The sequence below is a fragment of the Scyliorhinus torazame genome, chromosome 2, assembly GCF_047496885.1.
Source record: "Scyliorhinus torazame isolate Kashiwa2021f chromosome 2, sScyTor2.1, whole genome shotgun sequence".
Classification (NCBI taxonomy): domain Eukaryota; kingdom Metazoa; phylum Chordata; class Chondrichthyes; order Carcharhiniformes; family Scyliorhinidae; genus Scyliorhinus; species Scyliorhinus torazame.
The window spans coordinates 391,868,127-391,885,051 of NC_092708.1; the positions used below are offsets into that span (position 1 = coordinate 391,868,127).

Consider the following 16,925-nt stretch of genomic DNA (forward strand, 5'->3'; position numbering starts at 1 on the left):
TAATCTTGAGAATTAACACGGAAGAGGTGGTACCAGTGAAGGGTTCATGCCACACAAATGTCAGGCAATGACCATCTCCAATAAGATGGAATCAAAGCATCTTACCTTGACATTCAATGGCATTTCCATCACTGAACTCCGACCAACCATAGAACACCTACAGTGCAGAAGGAGACCATTCGGCCCATTGAGTCTGCATCGTCCATTCAAATGAGCACTCTACTCATGCCCACTCTCCCCTATCCCCGTAACCCCATAACCAAACTTGCACATCGCTGGACACTAAGGGGCAATTTAGTATAGCCAATCCACTTACCTGCACATCTTTGGATTATGGGCGAAAACCAAAACAACCGGAGGAAACCCACGCAGACAAGGGGAGAACGTAAAAACTCCACAAAGTAACCCACAGTTGGAATTTAACCTGGTCCCTGGTGCTATGAGGCAGCAGTACTAACCATTGTGCCACCGTGCCATCCCTATCAACAGCCTGGGTGTTACCATTGACTCAAAACTAAACTGGAGTAGCCATATAAATACTGTAACTACAAAAGCAGGTCAGAGGCTAGTAATCCATAACTTACCTCCGACTCCACATATAAGGCACAAGTCAGGAGTGTGATGGAATACTCCCTGCTTGCCTGGATGAAGGCACTCAAGAAGCTCAACTTCATCCAGGTAAAAGCAACCAGCTTAATTGCAACCCCTTTGACAAACATTCACTCTCTCCACCATCGACGCACAGTAGCAGTAATATGTACCATCTACAAGATGGACTGCAGGAACTCACCAAGACTCCTTAGGCAGCACCTTCCAACCCCATGACTGCTGCCACCTTGAAGTAAGAAATCTTACAAAACCAGGTTAAAGTCCAACAGGTTTGTTTCGAATCACTAGCTTTCGGAGCACAGCTTCTTCCTCAGGTGAATGAAGAGGTGGGTTCCACAAGCACATGCATAGACAAATTCAATGATGCAAGATGATACTTTGTATGCAAGTCTTTTCAGGTAATTAAGTCTTTACAGGTCCAGACGGAGCGACTGGAGAGAGGGATAATCACAGGTTTAAAAGGTGTGAATTTTCTCAAGCCAGGACAGTTGGTAGGATAGCGCAAGCCCAGACCAGATGGTGGGGGGTGAATGTAATGCAACATGAATCCAAGGTCCCGGTTGAGGCCGTACTCATGCATGCGGATGAGCATAGAGGGCGGGATTCTCCAATCACCGACTCCGAAATCGCGTTCGGAGATCGGCCGGAGAATACACTTTTACGTTGGAATCGGGGGCGGCGCTGTCAGGGGGGCGGAAATGGTGCAGGCCCTGTGGGTGGCCCATTCTCCCCCCCCCCCCCCCCCACCACCGCCAGCGTCAGAGATTCGGTGCAACCGTGCGATGGAATGGCCAGCCCGCTTGCAGGGACCACCCAGATGGACAGTGCAACCGTGGCCATGGGTCAGATGTTGTCATATGATGCGGAGCACCAGGGGTCATCGCAGAGTCAGTTGTGATCACCCTCCATCCCATGGACCAGACTCGCTGTTGCTGCCAACCCAGGGCCCCCACCACATAGTGCTGCAGGTATGAATCAAGGAGGGGGTGCAGGCGGGGGATAGATGGGCGGGCTGGGAAGTGAGGGGTTGTGGGATTGGGATGTGGTGTCCTTTTCCCTGGCCAATCCGCCCCTCCACCCCCTTCCTAGTCAGTGAACCTGGAGGCGATCAGAGCTTCCCGTGCTATTGGCCTTGGCGCACATGTCGTGCAGCCTTCCTTGCCTGCCTGGACCCCACGTCCTGCCCATCCTCCACCACACATGCATCCTCCTCGTCGGACAAGGCCTGCCCTTCCTCCTCAGCCTCCTCCTCCAGCAAGTCATCCCTCTGCTGTGCGATGTTGTGAAGGATGCAGAAGGCTGCCACGATGCGGGCGATCCTCTCAGCATCATACTGGAGGGCCCCTCCAGAAAGGTCTAGGCACCTGAACCGCATCTTCAGGAGGCCACAAGATCATCCTCCTGGTTTCTGCATGGCCGCCGTTGTAGTGGGTCTCCATATAGGTGTCATCAGCCATGGCCGCAGCGGGTAACCCCTGTCACCCAAGAGCCAACCCTCAGCCGGGGGGGGGAGGGGGGGGGGCTCTCGAACATGTCAGGAATCGCCGAGTGTGCCTGAATGAAGGAATCGTGCACACTGCCTGGGTATCAGGCGCAGAGGTGGACGATGCGCAGCTGATGGTCACAGATCAGCTGACCATTCATTGAGTGGACTCCTTTCAGTTTGTGTAGAGCGGCCTGTTATCACCAGGTGCCCGTAGGGTGACATACATCCTGTCGATCGCGCCCCTGGACCCGGGGCATCCCGGCGATGACAGCGAACCATGCTGCCCAAGCATCCTGATGGGCTCGGTCCACATCGAAATGGATGTATTGATCTGCCTGGGCATATAGGACAACTCTGACAGCACAGATGCTTCCAGCAGAGGGCAGTAGAGCGGAGCTACTGATTGGCTGTGCGGGGGCAATTTGCATACATCTGTTGTGCTCACCCTAACTTGAAGGTGTACCTGAGCAAGAGACCCTAGTTGTTCAAGTGAAGACAAGCATCCAGCAGAGGGCAGTAGAGCAGAGCTGCTGATTGGTTGTTGCGGGGGCAATTTGCATACATCTGTTGTGCTCACCCTGAATTGAAGGTGGTTTGTGGAGGAGCTGTTGTCAAGTGACACTTAAACCGGAAACACTTCTTCAGTGTTTCCCTCCCTACCCCCTCCTCTAACCAAAAAAACCCAACTGCTGTAAAGATCAAGAGGAAGGCTTGAGGGCAGGTAGAAGTAGAAAGAAGTTGAACCGTGACGTCGCAGCCTGCAGGTAAGGGATTGGCTGGTGACTGGTAAGTAGTTTTTCTTTTATTTTCCCTCAGGTGTTATCGTGCGGGGCGCAGAGGTTGCTGAGTGAGTGCTTGCTGAGAAGGGGAGTGAATAACAGGTAAGCTCTTTCTTTATCTTTTTTTATCTAGAGGGGTTGGCAGGGAAGGTAATGCAAGGTTCCTCCTGCAGAATGTTTGAGGTGAGGGACGCCATCAGTGTCCCTGCCGATTTCATCCATGGGAAGTGCACCCATCTCCAGCTCCTCAGAAACCGCGTTAGGGAACTGGAGCTGGAAGAACTTCGGATCATTCGGGAGGCAGAGGTCGTCATAGATAGAAGCTTCAGGGATGTAGTTACTCCAAAGAATAAAGATAGATGGGTGACGGTGAGAGGGGCTGGGAGGAAGCAGTCAGTACAGGGATCCCCTGTGGTTGTTCCCCTTAGTAACAAGTATACCGCTTTGGATACTGTTGGGGGGGGGGGAACTCACCAGGGGTAAGCCATGGGGTACAGTTCTCTGGCACAGAGTCTGTCCCTGTTGCTCAGAAGGGAAGGGGGGAGAGTAGAGCATTAGTCACTGGAGACTCCATAGTTAGGGGGATAGATAGGAGATTCTGTGGGAACGAGATTGACTCGCGGTTGGTGTGTTGCCTCCCAGGTGCCAGGGTGCGTGATGTCTCGGATCGTGTTTTCGGGATCCTTAAGGGGGAGGGGGAGCAGCCCCAAGTCGTGGTCCACATAGGTACCAACGACATAGGTAGGAAAAGGGATAGGGATATAAGGCAGGAATTCAGGGAGCTAGGGTGGAAACTTAGATCTAGGACAAACAGAGTTATTTTCTCTGGGTTGTTGCCCGTGCCACGTAATAGCGAGACGAGGAATAGGGAGAGAGAGAAGTTGAACACGTGGCTACAGGGATAGTGCAGGAGGGAGGGTTTCAGATTTCTGGGTAATTGGGGCTCATTCTGGGGTCGGTGGAACCTCTACAAACGGGATGGTCTACACCTGGACCTGAGGGGTACCAATATCCTGGGGGGGAAATTTGTTAATGCTCTTCGGGAGGGTTTAAACTAGTTCAGCAGGGGCTTGGGAACCTGAATTGTAGCTCCAGTATACAGGAGGTTGAGAGTAGTGAGGTCATTAGTAAGGTTTCAAAGTTGCAGTGGTGTACCGGCAGGCAGGAAGGTGGTTTAAAGTGTGTCTTCTTCAATGCCAGGAGCATCCGGAATAAGGTGGGTGAACTTGCGGCATGGGTTGGTACCTGGGGCTTCGATGTTGTGGCCATTTCGGAGACATGGATAGAACAGGGACAGGAATGGTTGTTGCAGGTGCCGGGGTTTAGATATTTCAGTAAGCTCAGGGAAGGTGGTAAAAGAGGGGGAGGGGTGGCATTGTTAGCCAAGGACAGTATTACGGTGGCAGAAAGGACGTTTGATGAGGACTTGTCTACTGAGGTAGTATGGGTTGAGGTTAGAAACAGGAAAGGAGAGGTCACCCTGTTAGGGGTTTTCTATAGGCCTCCGAAAAGTTCCAGAGATGTAGAGGAAAGGATTGCAAAGATGATTCTGGATAGGAGCGAAAGCAACAGGGTAGTTGTTATGGGGGACTTTAACTTTCCAAATATTGACTGGAAACGCTCTAGTTCGAGTACTTTAGATGGGTCCATTTTTGTCCAATGTGTGCAGGAGAGTTTCCTGACACAGTATGTAGATTGGCCAACGAGAGGCGAGGCCATATTGGATTTGGTACTGGGTAATGAACCAGGACAGGTGTTAGATTTGGAGGTAGGTGAGCACTGGTGATAGTGACCACAATTCGATTACGTTTACTTTAGTGATGGAAAGGGATAGGTATATACCGCAGGGCAAGAGTTATATCTGGGGGAAAGGCAATTATGATGCGATGAGGCAAGACTTAGTATGCATCGGATGGAGAGGAAAACTGCAGGGGATGGGCACAATGGGAATGTGGAGCTTGTTCAAGGAACAGCTACTGCGTGTCCTTGATAAGTATGTACCTGTCAGGCAGGGAGGAAGTGTCGAGCAAGGGAACCGTGGTTTACTAAAAAAGTCGAAACACTTGTCAAGAGGAAGAAGGAGGCTTATGTAAAGATGACACATGAAGGTTCAGTTAGGGCGCTCAAGAGTTACAAGTTAGCTGGGGAGGACCTAAAGAGAGAGCTAAGAAGAGCCAGGAAGGGACATGAGAAGTCTTTGGCAAGTAGGATCAAGGATACTCCAAAGCCTTCTATAGATATGTCAGGAATAAACGAATGACTAGGGTAAGAGTAGGGCCAGTCAAGGACAGTAGTCGGAAGTTGTGCTTGGAGTCCGAGGAGATAGGAGAGGTGCTAAATGAATATTTTTTGTCAGTATTCACACAGGAAAAAGACAATGTTGTTGAGGAGAATACTGAGATTCATGCTACTATAGAAGGGCTTGCGGTTCATAAGGAGGAGATGTTAGCAATTCTGGAAAGTGTGAAAATAGATAAGCCCCTGGGCCGGTTGCGATTTATCCTAGGATTCTCTGGGAAGCTAGGGAGGAGATTGCTGAGCCTTTGGCTTTGATCGCGATGGAGCCGTGCCCAACTGTGGAGGTCTTCGGGGTGTCAGGGCAGACGCCCTGGCCTTTGCCTCACTGATCGCCAGGCAGAGACCTGCTAGGCTGGAATTCGGCAACGCTACCCAAGGCCTCAGAGTGGCTCTGATACTTGACCGAGTTCCTCCAAACTCTCTCGTTATCGGTTTGCACCGTTTCAGAAATATCTTTGTGAGTATTGTGGCAGGTACCCACTTCTGACTTGAAGAATATTTTCTTGTTAAAGCTCTTTCTCCTTGCCCCAAAACTCTTGGTTTCGATATCTGTTCAAGGGCAGCATGGTAGCACAGTGGTTAGCACTGCTGCTTCACCGAGCCAGGGACCCGGGTTGGATTCCCGCTTGGGTCACTATCTGTGTGGAGTCTGCACTCCTCCCTGTGTCTGTGTGGGTTTCCTCCAGGTGCTCCGGTTTCCTCCCACAGTCCAAAGATGTGCCATTAGGTGGATTGGCCATGCTAAATTCCCCTTTGTGTCCAGAAAGGATAGGTGGGGTTACTGGGTTACGGGGATGGGGGGAAATTTGGGCTTGGGTGAGGTGCTCTTCCCAAGGGTCGGTGCAGACTCGATGGGACGAATGTGCACTGTAAATGTAAATTCTATGATTCTATGAGTAACTCGGTTTTGTTGTGTCACTCGACAGTGGTAGAAGTGTCAGGCGGTAAGAGCAAATCAAACTTGATTCTCAATTTCTGTTTTAAAAACAATATTGCGGGTGAATTTTGGGTCGTCGGATGGGCATTTCGATAGGAAATGAGAAACTTGTTCACTCTCTCAGCTCATGGTCCTTCGTCCTTTGGTGGCATTCTTCAATAACTGAACCAACCTCTCCACCAATCCATTTGTGGAAGGCTGATAAATCGGAGTTTATATATGCCGTATACCATTGTTCCTGAGGAAGTTCACAAATTCCTTTGACATGAACTGAGTCTCATTATCACGAACTAGTTTTTCCGGTTTGCCAAACCAAACAAATACTTTGTCCAGTCGTTCAATTGTCCTTTCTGCAGTCGTCAATTTCATTCTCATTATTTGGGCCATTTGGAATGTGTAGCGACCAGGACAGAAAACATATATCACTGTATAAAAACCTGGATACAAGTTGAGGAGGGTGACACTTCAGGGCGAGGAGAGTTAGTTGGGTGTACCTAAATAAATCTGAGTTCATTTTATCCCACTGTGCATTCCTGTGTCTCTTCTTTGGATTCTACAATATCCTTCAACTGGTCCCACAAAATCGATATGTACTCTTTGCCAAGGTTGCTTTGGACAATCCCAAGGGTGAAGTGGTTGAAGAGGTGGAGAATTTTGTATCTTAGTTTGGTGGAGACACACTGATCAAATCCTCGCTTCACAAAGAGAATTTGCAGAGTCGGTATCTGAAAGGCCAACATCAGACATTCAAGGTTGGCAAATCCCTGGACCTATGGTTATGACGGAGTCGAATACAGATTCTACACCAGTTGAACCAACAGCATCTGTACAAGCTGAAGAAGAACCAACTTTGTCAGATGATGTGCCTGAGCCAAGTGGTGAACGGACTAGCGAGAGTGTGAAAGCAAAGATTCTTGAATGACGGATTCTGCCTAAGTGGAACCAACTTCCACCTAATGGACACTCATACTGTATATACATATATAAAATGGAAGCACTTCGGAGATTATCCCTCTCTTCCATCTTAGACACCTCTGTAAATAGAAGCAAATTACTGCAGATGCTGGAATCTGAAACCAAAGAGAAAATGCAGGAAAATTACATAAAAATTGTGAAGGGCCTGGACAGAGTGGATGGGAAGGGCCTATTTAATTTAGCAGAGAGGTCAGTGACTAGGAGGGCATAGATTGGTAGAGAGGTTGGAGGGGAAGATTACTCTTTTCACTCAGAGGGCTGTAGCGGTCTGGAACTCACTGTCTGGACAGGTAGCAGAAGCAGGAACTCTCATCTCATTTAGGCTACACACCAAATACTGGAAAGTGGGATTAGGCTGGGTGGCTCGTTTTTCGGCCGGCCCAAACACTAAGGGCCGAGTGGCCTCAATCTGTGCTGTAAACTCTCTATGATTCTATGTCCATGAACACAAACAGGAGCTGGCCACTCCAAAGAATCAAGAGTCTTGTGCCAAAGGGATGAGGAACTACACAAACCATCCCATACTTTTCTTTATCAAAGACAGATATTGGAATTGGAGGAGGAATATGAGCTGTCCAGCGAGAATGGGTTCCGATACTCACAGGTACGCGACTATGTGAGGAAGCCGTCTTTTCCCAATCAGCCCCCCCCCCCCCCCGGGATTACAGGATAAGGTGGTGTCGAAAGAGGGAGTGGGGGAGAACAAGGTGTCCGGGATTTACAAGGAGTTAATGGACTGGGCGTGAGCCCCGATAGGAGAAGTCAATTGGACATGGGAGGAGGAACTGCGGGGGGGGGGGGGGGTGGAGGCTGCGTTGTGGGAGGAAGCTCTGAGAAGGATGAATGCATACTCACCGTGTGCAAGGCCAGTTATTTAAGGTTTTACCTTAACTGATGGGCAGCACGGTAGCATTGTGGCTAGCACAATTGCTTCACAGCTCCAGGGTCCCAGGTTCGATTCCGGCTTGGATCACTGTCTGTGAGGGCGTGGGTTTCCTCCGGGTGCTCCGGTTTCCTCCCACAGTCCAAAGATGTGTAGGTTAGGTGGATTGACCATGATAAATTGCCCTTAGTGTCCAAAATTGCCCTTAGTGTTGGGTGGACTACTGGGTTATGGGGATAGGGTGGAGGTGTTGACTTTGGGTAGGGTGCTCTTTCCAAGAGCTGGTGCAGACTCTTTGGGCCGAATGGCCTCCTTCTGCACTGTAAATTCTATGAGAATCTATGATAATCTCAGCAGGTCTGGCAGTATCTGTAGGGAGAGAAAGGAGCTAACATTTCGAGTCCAGATGACTCTTTGTCAAAGCTGTCAAAGCAAATTCCAAATGGCCTGGAGCTTTGACAAAGAGTCATCTGGAATCGAAACATTAACTCCTTTCTCTCCCTTCAGATGCTGCCAGAGCTGCTGAGACTTTTCAGCATTTTCTCTTTGACCTCTGTAAATAAACTCTGACGACTGGTTAAGTGATCTACGGTGTGGGAACTTGGTCATCCTTTGTCTCTCCTGTGAAGTAAAAGCAAAACCTCTTAAAACATAACAGAATTATAAACAATATTATATACTACCGCTCTAAGCATTGATACTTTTTATCTTCCCACCAGACTTCGAGCAAGAGAATCTCTGCTTCTGCAGGAGAACAAGCGAGTCCTTCAATCAGCTGACTCTCTCAAACAGCTGGTTAGTGAGCAGCTTTAGATTGGGAAAGAATGGGAATGACATGGTACACTTGATTGTACATCAGGTTCCATGCTCTTATTGATGTTTTAAAAACACTGTAATTTTCTATTTTGCACCTTTTGTGTTCTCCCCATTACCGTGAATTATATCCAGGGGGAATTTACCGAATTCAGGCTAGTGACATGGAACTGCGCACTCCATCAATATTCAAACGGATTTCATTATCACACCCTATTGTATTTAACGTACTAGCTCTGAGCCTATCGGTGAAATCCTCAACTCCACCACAGCGGGTTTTCACGTGACAGAAGCGGCTTGACATCGACTGCCGATGGTATCCTCCGGTCCCATCAAAGTCAGTGTCAATCTACATTTCTTGCCCATGTTGCCATTGGTGAACTGGCGACAGGGGTCAACTTCAGTGAGACGGGAAAACCCAGAGGGATGGGCTGGAAAATTCTCCCCTCTGTTCCCAACTCACCATTAAATGAAGGCATTAGCACCAAGTTGGAAGGGATTTTTTGATGTTGACCCAATAGGTTTTAGGATATGGAATTTTTGTCACAAACTAATGCTGAATCAATTATAATATCTAACAGAACTTAGGAGGAAAAATAATATGAATGGGGATTAGAAAAGGCCAAATGGCCTTCTCTGTATTAAAATAAACTCTGTCAACTGGTTAATGGCTTAATTGTGCACAACCATATAAAGTTGCTGATACAGCGCTGTCTCTTTGACATCATCCAATCCTCATGTATTAATCAAGTTTGCACCTCTATTACAGGCTAAAGGCTGATGCTAATTGCAATATAATTTCACAATTGGTCTTTGCTGAACAACCTTCCCTCTTGTAGACCTTGGGGTTTGATTCCACTCACTCATCCAAGAGTGGGGATTAATGGGTGTGTCTCTGGTTGGCAATCAGTAGCTACTGGTGTCCCTCAGGGATCAGTGTTGGGCCCACAATTGTTCACAATTTACATAGATGATTTGGAGTTGGGGACCAAGTGCAATGTGTCCAAATTTGCAGACGCCACTAAGATGAGTGGTAAAGCAAAAAGTGCAGAGGATACTGGAAGTCTGCAGAGGGATTTGGATAGGCTAAGTGAATGGTCTAGGGTCTGGCAGATTGAATACAATGTTGACAAATGTGAGGTTATCCATTGTGGTAGGAATAACGGCAAAAGGGATTATTATTTAAATGATAAAATACTAAAACATGCTGCTGTGCAGAGGGGCCTGGGTGTCCTAATGCATGAGTCGCAAAAAGTTGGTTTACAGGTGCAACAGGTGATTAAGGCGGCGAATGGAGTTTTGTCCTTCATTGCTAGAGGGATGGAGTTTAAGACTAGGGAGGTTATGTTGCAATTGTATAAGGTGTTACTAAGGCCACACTTGGAGATCGTGTTCAGTTTTGGTCTCCTTACCTGAGAATGGACGTACTGGAGCTGGAGGGTTTGCAGAGGAGATTCATTAGGTTAATCCCAGAGTTGAGGGGGTTGGATTACGAGGAGAGGTTGAGTAGACTGGGACTGTACTCGGAATTTAGAAGGATGCAGGGGGATCTTATAGAAACATATAAAATTATGAAGGTAATAGATAGACTAGATGCGGGGAGGTTGTTTCCACTGGCAGGTGAAAGCAGAACTAGGGGGCATAGCCTCAAAATAAGGGGGAGTAGATTTGGGACTGAGTGTAGGAGGAACATTTTCACCCGAAGGGTTGTGAATCTATGGAATTCCCTGCCCAATGAAGCAGTTGATGTTCCTTCATTAAATGTTTTCAAGATAAAGATAGATAGTTTTTTGAAGAATAAAGGAATAAAGGGCGAATAAAGGAATAAAGGTTCGGGCGGGAAAGTGGAGCTGAGTCCACAAAAGATCAGCCATGATCTCATTGAATGGCGGAGCAGGCTCGAGGGGCCAGATGGCCTACTCCTGCTCCTAGTTCTTATATTCTTGTGTTGTCATACTTCATAAGCATCCACTAGTTACTTGACTGTGGGACCACCTCAACCAAGGCTAACTATAACCACATTCATTGCCGAAGCACTCCCTGAGCTACCGTGCTGTCCTCTGGCCTGCTCCGCCATTTAATAAGATCATGATGGATCTGATGACCTCAAATCTGCATCCCGCCTTCTGTTCCTCGTATTCAATTCCTCTCCAAATAAACTACAAGATTCTATTAGCTTTCCTAATGACTTTCTGTACCTGCACACTAGCCTTTTTAATTCATGCACTAAGACACTCAGATCCCTCTGCTTCTCACAATTTCTAGCCATTTAAACAATTTGCTTCTCTTTTATTTTACCTGCCAAATTGGACAATTTCACATTTTCTCACATTATACTCCATTTTCCAGATCTTCACCCACTCACCTAACCTATCTGTTTCCCTTTGTGGCCTTCTTGTATCCTCTTCATAATGTACTTTTCAACCTATCTTTGTGTAATCAGCAAATTTGGTGACCATCCCTTCATCGAAGTCATTGTCATAAATTGTAAACAGTTTATGTCCCGGCACTGATCCCTGTGGCACACAACTAGTTACATTTTGGCAACCTGAAAAAGATCCATTTATGCATACTCTCTGCTTCCTGTTAGCTAGCTATTCTTATATCGATTCCAATTTGTTTCCACAATACCATGAGATTTTATTTTCTGCAATAATTTTTGATGCTCCTTTTTAAAAATCTATCACAATACATCCACTGGTTCACCTTTATCCATAGTACAGAATACTTCCTCAAAGAAGTCCAATAGGTTTTTTAAACATGATTTCCCTTTCCAGAACCATGTTGACTCTACCTGATTACCTTGAATGTATCCAAGTACCAAGACATAGTTTCTTTAATAATAACTTCAAACACTTTCCCGACAATAGATGTTAAGCTAACTAGCCTGTAGTTGCCTACTTTCTCTCTCCCTCCCCTTTTGAATAATAAAATTGCATTTGCTATCTTCTAATCTGACTGTACTTTTTCCAATTTTGGAAAATTAAAACCAATGCATCAACTATCTTACTACACACTTACTTTAAGGTTCTAGGATGAAGACCTTTAGCACTCAGCCTGCAGGTCCAACAATTTACTTAGGATCATGTCGCTGGTGATTGTAATTTCCCAGAGTTCTTCCCTCCCTTCCATTTGCACGGTAACACAGTAGTTAGCACTGTTGCTTCACAGCGCCAGAGACTCAGGTTCGATTCCCGGCTTGGGTCACTGTCTGTGTGGAGCCACGTGTTCTCCCAATATCTGCGTGGGTTTCCTCCGCCTGCTCCGGTTTCCTCCCAAAGTCCCGAAACTTGTAAATTCCACTCACAATAAACAAAAACATTCTCTAAACTTTTGTAATAACTTGCTGTACCTGTATACCAGCCTTTTGTGATTTATGCACTAGGATGCCCAGATCCGTCTGCACCTCAAGAGCTTTGCAAAATCTCACCATTTAGGTAATAAGCTTTTTAATTCTTTCTTGCAAAATGGACAATTTCACATTTGCCTACATTATATTCCATTTGCTAGATTTTTGCCCACTCACTTAACTTATCTGTGTCCTTTTATAACCTCCTTATGTCCTCTTCACAATTTACTTTCCTAGTATCTTTGTGTCATCAGCAAATTTAACAACCAGACCTTGAGACCTTGAGTCCCTTCATGCAAGTCATTTATATAAACTGTAAAAAATTGAGGCCCCAGCACTGATCCCTCTGGCACACTACTTGTCACATCCTGCCAACTAGAAAAAGGCCCATTAATGCCAATCTTCAATCCATGCCAGTATGTTACCCCCTACACTTTTATTCTTTGCAATGACCTTTGATGTGGCACCTTATCAAATGCCTTCTGGCTGGGTTCAAATTAGTTGGCGTGGATGGGGATTAGAAGTAGGTTGATGAGGGTATGTAGGGTGGAGGTTTAGAGGGCAGAATTTTCAAACATACAATTGGGATGAAGTCTTAGAGCACCAAGGCAGATCTTCTAAATAACCTGCCTTAACATTCAGGAGTCAATGTGGCTGCCTCCAAACTGTTTTTGAGGGCAGCAGGTCTTTCTCCAGCACGTAATCGACCCTCCCTTCTCCACCATCTTGGCACCCCACACATAGTTCCTGGTAATCAGGGTATTGTTTCCCGAGGCAGGCACAGAGAGCAAGGAAATCTGCCGGATCTAGACACCCACATTAGGAACAAAGATCCGAGTCATTGTCTCTCCTCAGTGCTGACTCCTTGTATGTCATTTTCAGGTGAGCCTTTGTTTCTTTCCTTTCCTAAATCTCTCTGAATATTTTCATTTGTTTTCTCTTTTAAAATACTATTTATGTTTTGTGGCAACACGGGTGGCCGCCATTGGCTGGTGGCGGGATCTTCTGGCCCTGCAGATGGCAATCGTGCAGAGCCTTCACCGCCAAGGAACCATGAGGGGGGGTTGCCACCAGCAGGAAAGGCCAGAAGAAAATCGGCCTTTGACTTTGGTTATATGCCTGAGTTATGGGTCATGGTCATATTCTGTTTGATAATGGTCACATAAAGTGCTGTTTGCAGGAATTTAATGTGTGTAAATCAGCTGCCATGTTTCATACATTACAACAGTGATTGCACTTTGCAAATTATGAACTAATTAATTGGTTGTAAAACACTTGCTGACATCATGGAAAGCTCTATATAAATGCAAGTTCTTCCTTTCTTTCAAGCTGGAGAGATCGGAATACAGATGGATGTTCTTGAAAGAACAGCTGGAGGCAATGAAAGGAGCATTTCAGGTGGAGAAAAAAAAGCTTGATACAGTAGAGACAAAGCTGAAAGTAAGTAACATGGAGCAGCAACAGAAATACACCAAGGGCAGCACGGTAGCATTGTGGATAGCACAATTGCTTCACACCTCCAGGGTCCTAGGTTCGATTCCAGCTTGGGTCACTGTCTGTGCGGAGTCTGCACATCTTCCCCATGTGTGCGTGGGTTTCCTCCGGGTGCTCCGGTTTCCTCCCACAGTCCAAAGATGTGCGGGTTAGGTGGATTGGCCATGCTAAATTGCCCTTAGTGTCCAAAATTGCCCTTAGTGTTGGGTGGGGTTACTGGGTTATGGGGATAGGGTGGAGGTGTTGACCTTGGGTAGGGTGCTCTTTCCAAGAGCCCGTGCAGACTCGATGAGCCGAATGGCCTCCTGCACTGTAAATTCTATGATCTATGATAATATCTATGATAATATCTATGAGTGTGACACTGTGCTCCATTGTCAAATACAGTTTATGGCAATCATAAATTATAAGACAAATTCCTTGTGAATGAAATAACTAGCACAGATTGTCATTGCATTAGAATTTTAGTTATGAACAACTGGGGATTTTTGATTTTGTTGTGAGAAACTCCACCAACAGTGTAAGAAGGATAAGAGGGAAAGAGCAAGGGAAGAGCACAGAGCTGACTGATGATATCATGTCAGGGACCAAATCAAATTGAGAAATCAAGGAGTGCCATTACAGTGACATCACAATAATCAAAAAACATGGGGAAACTGAAAAGAGCCAGGATAGGTTTGAAAAGAGCATCAATTATCAGGGCTTCTGGAACAGCAAGGGTTCATGGGATGGAGGTGGCAACTAGGAGGCAGAAAGCAGTGACCTGGAACTGACCCCTTCACACACCCGATGGATCACACCTACATCAGTGGGATCAGGGCCCTGCAAGTTGGTGCCCTTCAACATTAACTACAACATCAAGAGCTAATGGCTAAGCTAGGAATCTTGGCAGAATCTGTAGTGGAATACATGGTATTTTCCTCAAATTTGCACCTTCAAGCAACTCCTGCAACAGACTAGTCCCCAGACATATACGCTTTCCTTTCTCACTCCATGTGGGAGAGAGGGGACTATAGATACTGGGTAAGTCTACATCTCCTGGAACCATGCCCCCTAATACAATAAACAAAGGCAACCTTACAACTTGGAAGCTGGAAATTGAGGACCATGCACCCTGACATGAACAATGACTGACACTCCAATGCAAGTGTACTCTGGGTAGCCCAAATTGATCATGAGCTACAAAAGCTTGGTGTTCACATTGCTGCTCTACAAAAATACAGATTACTCAACATAGATTCAATTCAAGAAACTAATTACAGATTCTACTGGCATGGAAAAGCATTGAAGACCGCTTTGAGCATAGGCTTCTATTTGAACAACCGTTGATACTGTCATGGAAGTGTCTCTTTGAGAAATATTTTTGTCTTATCACATGGCTTCAGTGATGTAATTGTGTGGGTGAAGCTGGTCTCTGGCTCTGTGAGTTTTTACTTTCGTTTTGAGTTTGGACTGGTTTTGAATTGCACAGGCTGCAAGAAGTGTCTCTCTATCTTCATTTTAAAAGCTGTTTCCAGACTGCTTGATAACTTAAAATAGATGAAATGAAATAGAAATGAAATGAAATGAAAAATGAAAATCGCTTATTGTCACAAGTAGGCTTCAAATGAAGTTACTGTGCAAAGCCCCTAGTCGCCACATTTCCGGCGCCTGTTCGGGGAGGCTGTTACGGGAATTGAACCGTGCTGCTGGCCTGCCTTGGTCTGCTTTCAAAGTCAACGATTTAGCCCTTCCTTTCTGGAAGGAATTCAAACCTGCTGTTTGGAAAGGGGAACAGAGTATCACTGACAAGTCTTATACCAGTAAGAATGCCGTGTGCTGGGCCACACTTTTAAAAAGGGGTTGCTGGTTTTACTTGGATTTTGTTATTAAATTGGAACAGTTAAGGGGGAGTTTATTAAGGGTTATACATAGATTACTGTAGCTGTGTAATTATGTGTGTAGTTGATAATAATTCTTATTTTGTGTGTTTATACAAATGTTAACTAAATTCGTAGAATAAAGCTTGTTTTTTCGATTTAAAAGCGTCTAAGAACTCTGCTGAATAACACCTGAAAGACAGGCTCTTGTGCTCATCGTAACCAAAATCAATAAACAGTTGTCGGTCAGGTGAACTCCATGATATACTTTGGAGTTTTCTAAACCCTGGTCCATAACAATACAGTCAATTGAATCATCAGTATCAACCTTGGAGCACCACATTCTCTTGTGGCTAACAATTGAAGGAGGCATAGTCAACATCATATGTGCCTACGCACAAACATAGTTTGCCAGAAAGTTGAACAAAAATATTTCTGTTTGGCTGGATAAGGCTTGAGTGGGAAACCCGTCCTTTCACTTATCAAGACCCTTAAGTGGCCACTTAATGGCCACTTAAGGCCCTTTTCCCACCCAGCCTCAATTCCTCCACCGCCCCCCCCCCCCCCACCCCCCCCCCCCCCCCACCACCACCAATGGCAGTAGGTTTCCGAGAGTTGTCAGCATTACACACTGACTCTCGATCTTAAAATTATATCTCTAAAGATCTCTCATATTTTCTAATGCCCCACTCCTCGGTCAAATAAACCTTTCCCAATTAAGTTTACTTATGATTTTTGTTAAGTTGTAAAACCTTTTTGTTCCCTTTGTAAGTTAACAGCTTAACATAAACAAACATTCCATATCCCCTCATGCAAATTTTACCCATCATGTGTTTACTTATCGTACATCTTAACTTGGTCGCCTCCATTTTAAATGCTTGTTTTTCACTGAGCCCCTTTGATGTTTTAAACCTTGCAGCCTAACTCTCTTCAGTTTAATTAAATCTGTCTTACACACACATACTTGCACATGGCATTTCGACAGACCTATACAGAATGAACTTGACCTTCTTCAGCCTCAGCAATTTTGCCAGGTCGCTCACCCACACCCCTGCTTTCAGTGTCTCCGAGTCCCTCCATCCAAGTAAGATCCATCGCTGGGCTATCAGGGAGGCAAAGGCCAAACCATCAGCCTATCTCACCCTCCGGACCCCCGGACTCCTGGATCTTCCACACCCTGAATATCGCTACCTCTGGACTCAAAGCTATCTTTACCCCCAGACCTCGGACATTATGTGCGCAAACCCTAGTTTAGCTCAGAGGGCTAGACAGCTGGGGCGTGATTCTCCAACCCCCCACCGGGTCGGAGAATCGCCGGGAGCTGGCGTGAATCCCGCCCCCGCCGTGTCCCGAATTCTCCGCCACCAGAGATTCGGCGGGGGCGGGAATCGCGCCGCGCCAGTCGGCGGGAATCGCGCCGGTTAGTGGGCCCACCCCCGGCGA

General features: G+C 46.3%; 1 protein-coding gene across 2 annotated transcripts in view; it reads left to right on the top strand.

Moving 5' to 3' along the window:
• Nucleotides 1-16,925, top strand: part of LOC140405796 (uncharacterized) — a 390,195-nt gene that overhangs the window by 303,235 nt on the left and 70,035 nt on the right. For both annotated transcript variants that reach the window (XM_072494233.1, XM_072494229.1), the window contains exons 16-17: nucleotides 8,687-8,762; nucleotides 13,459-13,569. In XM_072494233.1, coding sequence (XP_072350334.1) covers nucleotides 8,687-8,762; nucleotides 13,459-13,569 — 187 coding nt within the window. The remainder of the gene's footprint in view (nucleotides 1-8,686; nucleotides 8,763-13,458; nucleotides 13,570-16,925) is intronic.